General features: G+C 53.9%; 1 protein-coding gene across 2 annotated transcripts in view; it reads right to left on the bottom strand.

Annotated features, from left to right (window-relative positions):
* The window catches only part of RAP1GAP2 (RAP1 GTPase activating protein 2), a 203,587-nt gene that overhangs the window by 19,343 nt on the left and 170,357 nt on the right, over positions 1–13,887 (bottom strand). For both annotated transcript variants that reach the window (XM_053662728.1, XM_053662727.1), the window contains 5 exons: positions 13,725–13,854; positions 11,329–11,484; positions 6,095–6,166; positions 5,523–5,609; positions 4,076–4,210 (listed from right to left, as the gene is read on the bottom strand). In XM_053662728.1, the coding sequence (XP_053518703.1) occupies positions 4,076–4,210; positions 5,523–5,609; positions 6,095–6,166; positions 11,329–11,484; positions 13,725–13,854 (580 nt within the window). The remainder of the gene's footprint in view (positions 1–4,075; positions 4,211–5,522; positions 5,610–6,094; positions 6,167–11,328; positions 11,485–13,724; positions 13,855–13,887) is intronic.

Genomic DNA, 13,887 nt, shown 5'->3' with positions numbered 1-13,887 from the left:
TGGTTTTTTGGCCAGAGTGCAGACCTCTGCAGCTCTGGTAGAAGAAGACCATGCAGCTTCGGAAAGCTCCCTTTGGCCCTGTGGCCTGGAAAGCAGGAGAGACTCTGTCTGGAAGAAGGGTGAAAGAACTCTTGCCAGTAGACCATGAGAAGGTGCCACATGGCTTTGGAGTAATTAGAGATCCTGCCTGGACGGCGACACAGCTGACGGCGCCAGCAACCAGAAACACGGATGTGTGCTTCTTTTCCTGAATTAGGGCAGGGGGAAAAGGAGGCACTGGAGGCGTCTGTGGGTATCCAAAAAGACTTTGATGTTTTAATGGGGACATTGGGTCACTACTTTAAGTCTGTACAGCTTTAAATAAACCTTTCCTTTCCACAAATCTCTGGCATTGAGAGACATCTTTCCTCTGGCAGTGGACATAATGAACCTTGGCCCCTGCTTGTTCTGTAACAGTTTTTGGCATCCCTGTGTGGGTCAAATATTGCCCCTCGGACCTCTGTTCTGTAACAAGACCATTGTTCCCAGCACCCAGGCCTGCCTGCAGGTACTCTGCCCAGATAGCTGCAGCCTGGTGCTCCTCTCCTGCCACTAGGGGTCAGGGCAGACCCACACATCAACATCCACAGCCCACAAAGGCTGGGAGAAATTCACCTGACAGCTCCCTGCTTTAGGTGGTCCAAGTTCGCAAGCTGCTGGGTGACCTTCACCTCCCAGGCCCACTAGTGCCCCACTGCGTGATGAGTTGAACAGAGAGCTGGGCTAGCTCAGAGCTTCTCAAAATGTGCCTCACACGGGCTTTATGTTGGAACCTCAAGCAGCATCACTTTTTCTGTTCATTTCATGAGGGACCAACAAAAGCTTCAACAGCTGGCAGTGGCTGAGAGTAGCATTTAAGAACAACAGTCTAGAGATCAGTATTTTTCCAATGTGAGTAATATATAGATCCCTTATAAAGAAAAATATTCTGGCAAGACTCCAGAAATATGTCCATAGACGCCCCCCGACCCCAATGCAACCTGCCTACTTACTCATGTATTTCAATTGTGAGTTTCACTGCAGAAGTTTAGTCTCTAAGACTGGAAATATATTTTTTATGTCACCCACTAAGTAAAAATGCAAAACTTAAAAGTGTAGAACTGGCAGGTTCTTGAGAATACCACCAAGCACCTGCTCAGAAGCAGGTCCAGTTGTGCATAAACCAACTGTTCTGTTTCTCATGAAGAAATGCTGGGGAATGGAACAGCCAGGGGAACGGAAGCCATATGGGGAGAAGAGCTATTCCCAGTGGTGGGAGGAGACAGGAGCACAGGCTGGGGCCGTGAGGGGCTGCTTCCCAGCAGGGGGGCAAAGGGTCCCTGCACTGCAGGGTGGGGGAGGACAGCTGAGAGTGCTTTAAGCCCTGGGAACCCTCAGGTATGTTCCCATGCACCTGTGAGATGAGAACCGGGACAGGAAGAAGAGAAAACATGCAAATTTTCTTCCTGGAGTCATTTCAAGCACCACTTCTTGTAAGAAGGATTTTGTGGAAGTCTGGATAAGAAACCCCAAGAGGAATGTCAATAATTCTGATACCACAGCACCACCCAAGGTGCCTAGGAAGAAATACCAAAACTGGAGACAGTTTCCTGAGTCGGGGCAGACCCCAGGCCCCGGCACAGCCCAAACACCAGAATCCCAGCCTCCGGCCCCACCTCCACTGCCTGGGACACCTGAAGGCAACAATGGAATGGAAGGGGCAAGAGAGCTCGGTTCCTCAGCGGGGAGGGAAAGAGCTGCTCATGACCACAGAGCTCTGAAGGTTTGCTCTGTGCGATAAACCCCACAGACCAGGGCAGTCCCGTCCCTTGCCCCATAGCGTCCCCTGGGACACAGGCATGGAAGCCAAATGTAGAAGCAGGTGTCTTCAGCCTACAGCTGGAAGGGCTCAGGGTTGAAAAGAAAAACAGCCTGGATTACCGGGTCAAAGACAAGTAATGACAAAGTCCTGAAGCATCTCCCTCTTTTGGCAACTACTCCAGTCAGACACGCTGGAGTCGGTCCAGGGGCAGGGACTGGAACTCGGCCTCGGGTCACTCCCCTTTGGACCCACAACTGGAGGGAGATGCTGGGCCGTTTTATCCACAGGGCACCATGGGCCAAGTGTCCAGAGTCTGCAAGCTTTTTCAGGTTGTAAAAATATTGTAAACGTGAAAACACAAAATTGTTAACTCCAAAGTACAGAAAGCAACCTACAAAACTGAATGCAACCACTGTTTCCTTAGACGTCTGCAGTCCACTATAGCTCACATCGCACATAAGTCACATTTACCGTGGGACCAGGGAGCACTCCACAGGCTTGCTTGTGATGTGGTATGGAGCCTCCAGCAGTTTTCCTATTTACCTGGTCTCACTTTCACCCCATCCCCTGCCGGGCTCCCTCTCTCTTCCCCTGCCCTCTTCTCCCTTGGCCCCCTTGCCTTTTGACCTCTCAATTTCTCCTGTTTCACCCTGGCCACCACTGTCCATCAGGACAGAAATAGATGCCCCAGGAATCTCCCACCAGCCTGGACAAGCAGCTCGGCTCCTGTCCACACCCTCATGAGGAATCCTGGCAGCTGGCCCTCAGGGCCAGCGGGGCCCTGCCCTGCCCTCTGCGTCTGGCCTGGCAGCAAGGGACAGACCCCAGGCTTGCCCGGGTGGAATCTTAATTGAGTCAGGAACCCGGAGGCTGTGTCGTGTGGTCCTTAGGAACACAGGCTTCGGAATGCGGCAGCCACAGACTTGTCTCCGGTATCTGTTGGGTGACTTGGGAAAAATTGCTGTGTCTCTTTGAGTCTCAGTTTTCTCACATGTAAAATTATGTTCATAATTAGTAAAACTGGGTATGAATTATCACACCAAAACAACCATACCCATAATAATAGCCTTACCCACGGGGCACAGAGGACAGAAGAATGTTAAGTGTTCACTCTACAAGACAGTAACAGCAGTGAGCACCTTCCCTGAGCATTTAGTTGTCCCGGGCCTCATGCCTCCTCCAGGCTACTTCACTGAATCCTCCCAACAACCCTAGGACAGAGGTCCCATTATCATCCATGCATCATTGATGAGAAAATTGAAGCTTCGAGATGTTCAAGACCGTGCCCAGAATCACACAGCTGGGATTCTAACATAGGCAGGTCAAACCTTCACCCCCTACGCTATCCCTAGAATGGGAGCTTTATAAATCATTCTGCAAAGGGCAATTCAGCAGAACATTGACCAATGGACCAGAAAACCTGGGTCCAAAACAAGGCTTTACCTCTGAGTAGGTACAAGGCTTTGAGCAGTCCTGAGGTCTCTTGTCCTGACCCCTTGTGTGTGAGTGGAAATAACAAGACCCATTGCGCCAGCTGCAGGGTGACAGCCAGACTCAGATCAGATGCTGGAGGTAAGTGCTGTCTGGACCAGCAAGCACTTGGCAAGCATGTGACAGTGAGCCTTTTTATACCATGCAAGTGACATGCCTGTCCCAGCTCTGCTTGAATACTTCCAGGGACAGGGAGCTCACTACTTCTTTTAGTAGCTCGTTCTGCTTAGGAAGTTCTCCCCTTTGCAAGGTTCATGGGCACTTGCCTCTAACTCCATCACACTGGCCCTGACCAGGTCCTCCAGTGCCCTGCCAGCTGGGAAACATCCTTGCGGTACCCCACACTGGCTGCAGAAGAAACCCAGGACTTGTGTCCTTGCTCCTGTCATTCTGTCTCAGGCACCCTGACCACAGAGGGAGGCAGACAGAAGCAGTAATGCACTTGGTTTGCACTGGCTCCTCTCTGCTCTTTCCCCGTCCCTACTTGTCAGCCTCCTGGCCAAGAAGAGATAACTCAGATCATGGAAGAATGTGTAGGATGCAGCAGACGCTGTTGGCTGCTCCCGCCACTCACACTTCCTGATGCCCCTGCCCTCTGCAAACACCTGCACTGCCCCTGCTGGTCCTGCCACCTCTGGCTGGCACTCAGGCCCTGGGTTAGGGTCATGTGGACCTGGGACCTATTCCCTTGTTCATCCAGACCCTCCCTGCCACAGCAATCCTCAGCCACTCTTGTGTCCATACCTTAAAAGACTCCAGGAATCCCCCATGGCCCCCATTCTCAAACTTGTCCTCTTCTGGGCCCAGTCCCAGCATGGCCTGTGTGCGTGCATGAAGCTCATCATGAAGGTTATCCAAGAGGGCAGCCCTCGTCCGGTCCTGCAAGGGAAGAGGGTGGAGTCGTGGAGCTGGCACTGACAACAGAGATGTGCCCACTCCCTGGGGGCTCCAGACACCTGGCCTGAGGGCTGCTATTCTGGCCAACTGCAGCTTGGTGATGGTGAGGGCCTAGGGCCAGGCTGGGATCCACCCTCACGAATATTGCAACACACCCAGCCCTCTGCTCTCTTCCCTCTGCTCCTTCTCCCCAGGCCATCCCACCCTCCCAGCTCTACCCTGCTGACTCACAGTCCCTATCTCTACCACAAGTTCCCCATCCATGCACCCAATGGCCCACTGCTACTCTCCATCCCCTTGTCCCTCCAGAGCAATACATGCGACCTCCAGGGGGCGCCATTCACCCAGACAAGAACTAGCCCTTTCAGCAACTGGGTCTTTGCAGGCACCTCCAGATCAGCAGGTCCGGACCGCTCATCTCCCAGTGGTCCCCATGTCAGCAGAGAGCCCAAGCTGAAGGCCTAAATGCCACCCCACAATTCCACTTCCACCTTCCCTTTATATAGAAGTCCATCAAGTCTTCCTAATGGACCCCAAATCATTTCCTCCCACACCTGGTGTAAGCAAGTTGCCATGTCCCTTGGACTCCTGTAATAGCTTCTAAGTGGCCACCCTTCCTGCCCCCACCTTTCACCGTGTCCTCCCCACCACTGGCAGAGTAATCATCTAATGTGCACATCAAACATCACCCTCCCCACCATCCATTCCCCATAAGACCCTCTCTCAGGCCACATCAAACCCTCTGGAGCTCCCTCACAGAGCCATGCTCTGATCTGCTCCGATTCTTTGCTCTTGCTGTTTCCCATGCCCGAAATAACACCACCTTCCCTTCCCTCCTGGCAAAAGGCTCATCAGATATCCAGGTTTGGCAGTGGAAGGGCCACCTCCTCCAAGAAGCCTTCCCTGAACCCACCCTAGTCCCCCATAGGCCCAGGCAGTCACAGCACCTGCTGGCCTCCATCACAGCCCAGTGCTGGGAAACTTATCGTACCTGTCTGCTAATGGCTCCTCCCACTAGCCTGTGAGCTCTCTAAGGACAGAAGCCAGTTCTCATTTATACCCAGGAAATAGAAGGGAGGCTGGCACATAGTACGTGCTCAATTAACAATTGGTGAATAGTTGACTAGACCTGACGTTTGTACTTAGTTTCCACAAGAATTGAGTTACTACATCAGCACAGGACTAAGGCTTAGAGGGGCAAAGACAGTGATCCCTGCTTTGAACAGCCTCAGGAACAGAGACCCCGGCAGCAGCTGGCTAGCAGAAGGACAGAGGGAGGAAACCGTGCTCTCACCTCCAGCTTTGCAAACTTGTCCGACTTGCAGCAAGCATTCTCTGCATTGGTGAGCTTGGTGAGCAGAAACTCCCTGAACTCCGGGCCCTGGAACAGACCAGAAGCCCAGAATTCTCTCAGCCTTGTAATGGGAAGGCAGGACAGGGGATCCAGGAGGGCCCCTGAAAAGTCCCTCTGACATTTGATCATTTTTAGCCCAGGCCACACCCACCTACTAAGATACCAACATGGAAGCCAGCTTCCCTGATCCTGGGAAATCGACCCTCCACACCCACGGTGCCATTCCCACGACTGGAGGCAATTTTTGCCCAAAGCTCCCAGGACTTTAGCATGATATAAAAATGCTTCTTTCAGCAGAAATTCAAGCACCCTGACCGGAGACCCTGTGCAAAGCCAGGCTGGCAGCAGGAGGAGAGGTGAGGAGAGACCCCATGTAAGGAGATCTCCACCCCTGCTGACAAAGGCCCTGCTCATGTTCCCTGCCCAGACTCAGCCCCACTTCTCCCACTGCCATTCAGGGGTGGGAACCCAGAGTCTTGGACATGAGAGGAGCAGGAAGGAGAGCGTCTTACCTTCTGGAAAACAGGAGGGCTGGGCAGAGGTGGACCGAAGGCAGGCACATCTTCCCGCGCAGTGACCGAGACCTGAAACAGGGTCTCCGTGTGGGTGAGGAGGGAAGAGACCCAACCCAAGGGCTATCATGCACTCCACGTGTGCCCTGCCCTGACCCTAGGGGAGCCCTGCTTCCCGTGACAGATCTCCTCTCCTCCCTCCCCACTTGCCCCTGTGAGCCCTCACCAGCATTGCGGAGTTCCCAGAAGTGAGGCTGGGTGGCATGGGACTGTCCCCATGCTCCCATCTGTACCGCTGGAGGCCAGAAGCAAGTCTGACAAGATGACTAACAGGCTGAGGAGCAGCCTGGGACCCTAACTCTAGCGAAGTACAAGTGGATTATCTCGTGATCGCAGTGGATTGGGATGCTCAGCCTCCGGAGAAGGCACAGTGAGAATTATTAGCCCTGCTTCACTGATCAGGAAACAGATGCCCAGAGCCTTGAAGTGGTCCCCAAAGCACCCAGGTGATTAGCCACACAGATGAACAGAGAATCCAGACGCTGCTCTTGGGTTCCTCCCCACGACACTGACTCCCAAACAAATGCCAACTGCATGGGCTCCACCCCAAGCCTCCTGAATCCGCAGCTCTGAGGCAGAGCCAGGAATCTGCAGCTGTTAAATGGGCCTGAGAGCTTCTGCGCAGTGGGCGGACTAGTGTTTGGAAGCCCTGACCCCACACACAGGGTCAGTCACTCTGGGTGAGGCTTGAACTAACAGTGCAGGGCCCAGGCGGGCAATTGGGGGTGGAGGACGTCGAGGTGTGCTGTGTGCTGCAGAGGGGTGTACCAGGCTGGGGGGGGGGGGGTGAGGGCGAGGAACGTGTGCACCTCTGGCCAGCCTGTGGAGGCATGAAAGAATGGAGTGAGAGCCCCAAGGTGTTCTGCGTGAGGTCTCCCTGGCCCGGGATAGGCCCCACACCCCATCTCCCCTCCGCATGCAGATGCCCTGGTTTCACCATTCTCAACCCATGAGGCCGCAGGCCTCTCTGGGGACTCTGCCCTCTCTCCCCCTTCCCCAGGCGGGCAGCCGCTGACGTGAGCCTGGCCCTGGCACACCGCCAGCTGCATGGCCTGTGAAGTAGGGCAGATGCTGAGAGTCAGCCAGAACGGGTGAGCAGGCAGCTCAGAGCCAGGCCAAGGAAAGGCCCTGCCAGGATCTGGAGGTGAAGGGAGGGGGAAAGGACTGATCAATACCCAGCTCAAGGCTCTCTCTGCCTGAGCATGAGCTGACTGCAGGGCCCAGACTGCAGTGACCACAGTCAGGAACCAGGGTAGGTTTGGCTGCTGTGATTTCTGGCTGGTTCCAGCAATCAAATACAGGTCCCCACCCCCACCCACCATGCACCCATAGCACCATTCAAGAATTCCACCCACAGCCAGCATCTGGGGAGAAGGTGGCGGGAAGGCCCCAGACCGGCTGCCGTCTGGGACAAGGCCAGAGGCCAGGCCCGGCCCTCCCCTCTTCCCACCGTGACACCCCCATCTCGGCCTGCACCACAGTGGGCGGTGCTGACTGAAGTGTCTGTCTATGTTCTAAATCCACCGAGTGCCCCAGACAGACACGTCCACCCCAGCAGTCACGCAAGCAGGGGACAGGATCCTTTCTTGTGACAGCCCCATTCATCTTCTATCCCCATTGTGTTCCCTCTGCTGACCCCTTTCCAGCAAAGCACGGAGCCTTTGTTGTTCCCTCCTCTTGGGGATGGTTGGGTTGCTGGGCTGAAAGCAGAAGCTGCCTGGACACAGCCTGGCCTTCCTGTTTTCTAAACTCAGCACAGGCCGCCCAGCAGGGGCCAGAGCAGGGCTGAGAGGCAGCAGATCACCAGGGAAGAGACTCGAGGCTGGAAAGAAGAAGGAGGCTGGGGGCATGTGAGTAATGAGGAGGAGGCACCAGGACACGGGGAACCTCGCAGGACCCCCAAAGCCAGTGTGACCTGGAAGCCTCACAGACCCACAGAGGCTGCTCAAGCAACGGATAAGCAGTGAGGGGATGAGGGACAGAGCCAGGGCCCCTCTCCTCTGATCTGCTTCACAAAAGACTCCTGAGACCTTCGCAGGACTTCAGGGGTCAGGGTCAGGGACAGGGTGACCTCAGGCAGAGAGAGGAGGGAGTCCTGGTGAGGGCTCAGACACCACAGGCAGATCTGAACGAGGACACCAGCTCTACCGCTTTTGTGGCCTCAGGCCTTAAGTGACGTGAGCTCTCTGCCTCAATGTCCTGAATTTCTCTGCCTAAACCAGTGCTAAAGAAAGGCCCTGCCTGGCCAGGAGCTTGTGAAGATTGAAAAAGACTGTGTTTTTAAGGGCCTAACACAGTGCCTGGTATGGAGCCAGCGCCCAGGGAGGGGCAACCACTGTCACCCAGGGCTTTTTTTTTTTTTTACTTTCTCTACTAATATACACCCAATAAAGGACACCTGGAATACTACAGCGTTCCCCCAAGCCACATCTTCATCTCTCTCTCTCTCTCTCACACACATGCACATACACACACACACACACACACACACACTCAACTCCCCCTCCATCCGCTCCCCAACATCTTAGGGCAGGAAGAAACTCAGAGGCTGTCTAGTCCTGCTCCCTCACCTCACACAAATAGAATCAGGAGCCCAGAGGGAGAAGAAACTAGCCCAAGGACACACAGCAGTCAGAGGCAGGCCAAGAACTAGACCCCTGGGTTCTCAAGACTTTAGGTCTAGGGCCCTTTCCTATACCCCTCCTTCCCTTCCCTTCCCTTCCCTTCCCTTCCCTTCCCTTCCCTTCCCTTCCCTTCCCTTCCCTTCCCTTCCCTTCCCTTCCCTTCCCTTCCCTTCCCTTCCCTTCCCTTCCCTTCCCTTCCCTTCCCTTCCCTTCCCTTCCCTTCCCTTCCCTTCCCTTCCCTTCCCTTCCCTTCCCTTCCCTTCCCTTCCCTTCCCTTCCCTTCCTTCTCTTCCCTTTCCTATTGTTTGTCCTCCCCAGTGGGGGCTTCCCAGGGCATTGCTGACCCCCTGGGAAACCTCCCCCACCCTCCTTTTCCATAGCCTCTAAGCCTATGAGGGTCAGCTAAGGTCTTCTTTCACCCTGGGCCCCCTGAGGGATCTAACTAGGTCCCCCTGGGTCACCAGAGTTACTGCTGGGGGTGTGGATGAATAGGTTTGGGGAGACCTTGGAAGACTGGGCTCCCTCCCTGCCCCCTGCCTCCCTGGTCCCCATTCAACCTCCAACCTCAATGTTTTCCTGACAGGTGGAGCCCAAGGTCCCACATCCCAGGGACAGCCTGGCTCTTTCTGGGCGTCCACTTCTCTGCTTTCCAACACCTCTCAGGAGAGTGCTTTCACCTGGACCATATGCTGTGGCTGGGAAGACTCGGTAAAGACTTCTAACATCAAAGCGGGAGGTGGGGTGCTGATTTGTCCGCCTCTCATTTTTCCCTGTATAGTCCCACACTGCTAAGCTCCTGGGAAAGTGGAGAAGCCAGTTAGCTGAGCTCCATTCCCTATCAGAAACTAAAAGCTAATGCTAAATATCCACAAAAGGCCCCATTCTGCCAGCAGAGGCCCAGCAGACAAGCCACACACATGTACGTGACTGCCTGGCCGGGTCAGGGGGCCCCCCATTACACCGATTTACTTTGGGGGTCCTGATCAATAGCTCTCTGCCTCTCCTGGCTGTTGGAAGAACCAGCTGGCTGCCTCGGTGGCCCAGAGGCTGAACTGCACTCACTGGCTCTTTGGTCTCTTCCCTGCAGGCTGGTTCCCTGTGTCACTTCCACGGGCCCCATCCCTGGCACATAGGAGGCACTGAATGAACAAAATGCTTCTACCAACAAGCCCAACAGCTGTTTGAAATGAATGCCAGCTCTGGTCAAAGCAGGTGAGCCCGTAGCCTTCAAGGAAATGCCCAAACCATGCTCTAGGAAAAATGCCAAGGAAATGCTCCCCTTAACTTTTCAGCTAAAACTGCTCAGTGACAGAGAAACATAAATATGAACATGGGCACAGAAAGAAATAAGCTCTCTTTCATAAAAACAGGAGAGAGGTGTGGGGTGTGTTTTTGTTTCTTTTTATTTTTTTTTGAAGCCTCATACTTGGATTTAAAGTTGATGTGAACTTTGCACTTAATATATCTGAGTTTGTACAGCTATGAAAATTATATGACATCATTTCCTTTCCCAAAACCTTCAGGCCAAACAGATACTTGATGCAGATGGCCATGAAGCGCCAGGGCTCCGTAAGCCCCAGAACCACCGCTGGCCCGTTATCACACAGGAAACGTTTTCAGGCCTGAGTTTCCCATCAGCCATGACGGGCTGGTCCTGCTCTCCCTCTAACAGTGGTCCCTAACACTGTGGGGAGCAGGCGGCCCTCCGAGAGCCTCAGCTACGGCCTCTCCCCCTAGAACACGCAAAGAAGCACATAAACGCAACATGTATCTGCAAGGGGTACAAAGACCATATAACATCCACCTTAGGAACCCTGCTTCAGCCTATTTGTGATGCAGAGAAACTGTTGCCCAAGAGGCTGGCATTACTTCTCATGGAGAAGAGGAGGGGAGAGTTGGTGACAAGCCATCAGGATGGGCGGGGTGCAGGCTCCTGAGGACGATGGGCTCCCCAGCATTGCTGAGGATTTTGAGCCTGTCTGAAAGACTGCTTGTTGGTCAGGGGGCTGAGACCCACGGTCCCACTCCCGGGAAGTCTTCAAATTAACATCGCCTGTTTATTCCAGAACAGCTGAACCAGAGGGGCTACCCCGTGGTCAGAGCCTACCAGGACCCTACTCTCCCTGCTTTTCACCATAAACACCAATGTTTCTTTTTCTCCTTTGTTACCACCCTCCTTTCTTTCCCTTCCCGGACAGTCCTCTCTACTTTTCCTTCCTTCCCCCTGGTTTTGCCTCACTCTAGCAAGGGGCATTACCAGATCCCAAACAGGAGCACCTGGGCTTCTCAACCCTTCAGACAGACGCTGTCAAGCGGTGAGGGACCCAATGGATGAGATGGCCCTCAGGGGGTGCTCTCCATCAGGAGTCCAGCCCCCAAAGCCCAGAAACCTGAGAACCACGGAAAATCAATCACACCAAACCTAGAAGTGACATCGTGGAGAATGGCCCAAGGAAACATTGAGAACTCACGCTTCCTGATATCACTTAATCCATAAAGCGCCGTGAGGTGCCTAGGTCGCCGCTTCCTCCAGTGAGACTGTCCCCTTACCTTGTAGTTCGGGGTCTCCGTGCCCGGGCTCTCAGCCTGCACTACGATGTAGGCATGTAAAAAGTTGGAGGCAATCATGTCTGGGACAAACGGTGTGTTTTCTTCTTGGAAGATGATGGCCACAATGTCATTGCCAATGTGTCTCTTTCTCTGGAGCTAAACAAAAAGTGTTTCATTGTTATGAGCCAGTTGGGAACATCCTGAAAGCAGAATAGATCTATACAGGAAATTCCTCATTATTCTATCTTTATACATAAACCCTGGCACTTGGAGACCTAACCCTCCAGGGAGCTTTTTATTTTAATCTTTAGAAGCCATCAAAAAGAATAAAAATGGGGGAGTTGCCCAAGTTGTTGGGGAGAGGCTGGCAAGCATCTCACTGAGCTCTACAGCGTACAGAGCTCTGACTCGGGACCCAGGGAGAAGGGTTAAAAGTTGAGGCCCAGGTTTTGTCCTAGTGGACCCTGTGATTGATCCAGGAGAACACAAACACAGGCGAAGGCACCTGAGAACAGGAATAAAGCCCCTCACACACAATGCCTGCCACTGGGGGGTGCAGAGGGGAGGGAAGAGGGCAAAGTCAGAGGCCTGACGGTAATCTGAGAAAGCTTCCTGGAAGAAGAGATGGAGGGGGACACCTGATGAAATATGGACAAGCAGGGATGGGGGTGCCGATCATTCTACATCAATGGGGAGAGGAGCCGTGCTTAGAGAAACACGGGCAACATGGCTCGGCCGAGGTCATGGGGGAGGAAGAGACCCAACCCCGATTCAGTGCCCCAAACTGTGCCAGGTGCTTCCACAGGTGATTTCAATCAGCAAGCACCTACTGCGTGTCAGGGCCACACTGGGCTATTCACATGAATGATTTCAAATGTCAAGGCCCTCCCGCACACCAAGTTCTGGGTGGGCACTCATTTACGCTTTTGTTCCTTTATTAAGCACCACTGCATGCAGACCCTATGCTTCACTTTGAGTTCCTCACTGACTGAGCGCCTGCTATATACAGAGCCCGGTGCTGTGCCCTTCACACAAATTGTCTCATGTATTCCAGACACATCATCCCATTTATTGGGAAGAGAAAATTAATATTTATTCAGTTCTTGCCAAGAGCCAATCTCAATATACTTCCCACTTCGCACAGGTGAGACTGAAAGAGAGCCAGGCAGACGACAGCCCTCAGCCCCGGGCTGGGCAGGGGGCGAGGGGGCCGTGAGGGGACGGGACTGCAGGTGAAACACTGAGAGAAAACCTACTTTGGATACAAAAGGAATCCTGCTCCCATTTGTTTCTAGAACATTCAGTAGTTATTTTAGAGCCAAATCACAGTCCCATTTGCCAATTTTCTTTTTTCCCCAAAGAAGCCAAGCCCTGTTTATAATATTACATCTGTGCTCCCTCCCCAGTTCCCTGATCAGAAACGGATGGGTCAACATCTGGTGAAAGGCCCACCTTCCCTTCTCATCTTCCTAGAGACCGAAAGGGGGAAAAGAGCAGGATGGGACAAATGGTATGGCAGTCAGGGGCCAGCTGCTGGCTTCAGGGCTCAGCAAGAACAAAGCCAGGCCCTTCCTGGGGACATGCACCCATTAGAAGCAGCAGATAAGAGGGTGAGCGGGAGAACCCTGGAAATGGAGGTCTCATCTAGGTTTCCCCGGCTGAGGCAGAGAGGCTGGATTCCTGCCCATGGGAGCGTGCAGTGAGAGAGGAGGCTGGGAGACAAGAAAAGCTGGGATGTGAGGGCTGGCTCCTGAAATAACCAGCTTCACATCACTGGGGCAGGAAGGAGGGCAAAAGCCTAGTGGCCTGGATAGTGCACAGCTGTTAGACAGGAGGGCTGCCACAGCCAGGCATCACACCAAGCCCTACATTCATGGGCACCATGGGTGATGTCCACAACAACACACTGACATACACGGCGCTATCCCCACCTTGCAGATGAGAAAAAAGAGGCCACAAGATTCTTGCCCAGAATCTCATGCTCCTAAAGTGCAGGGCTGGCATCAAGCTGCCATCTGCAGACCCATCCCGCGCGCTTCACCACATCCCACGTGACCAGGGCACCTGGGCTCTGCTCCCAGCTCTGCCCCATTCAGCTGGGAAACAGTCTTTTCACCACGCCAAGCTGCAGCTTCCCCGTGGCCAAAGCATACGCGTAACCACGAGCCCCGCTGTCCCGGCAAACGTCAGCAGCACTGACGCGCGGCCTGGGTGAGATGAGATAACGCGATAGAACAGGGTCAGACGAGAGCACAGTGAACAGACTGGCCTCTTGATTATGAAAGGGAGAAGGGCAAAGGGGCGGCGCAGTCCTTCAGGTAGGTCGGCCCAGGGACCAGAAGCAGGCTTTCACCTCGCACGCCCCAGGCTCCCAGAGCCCTCCCAGCCCAGGTTACCTGCTGGGCGTCTCCCTCGGTAAAGGGCAGCTTTGTGGAGACGTGAAACATGATCTCCCTGTCCCGAAATATCGTGTACACTGACTCCGCCCCCGTCTGTCCGTGGGTCACATCCAGGCCTCCTCGGAAACTGTCAGTAAAAAAACAGGGCAAGCACCACAGA

The sequence above is a fragment of the Artibeus jamaicensis genome, unplaced genomic scaffold (genome assembly GCF_021234435.1).
Source record: "Artibeus jamaicensis isolate MK-2021 breed Jamaican fruit bat unplaced genomic scaffold, CSHL_Jam_final contig_2790, whole genome shotgun sequence".
Lineage (NCBI taxonomy): Eukaryota > Metazoa > Chordata > Mammalia > Chiroptera > Phyllostomidae > Artibeus > Artibeus jamaicensis.
This window is presented reverse-complemented; position numbering and strand designations above follow the sequence as displayed.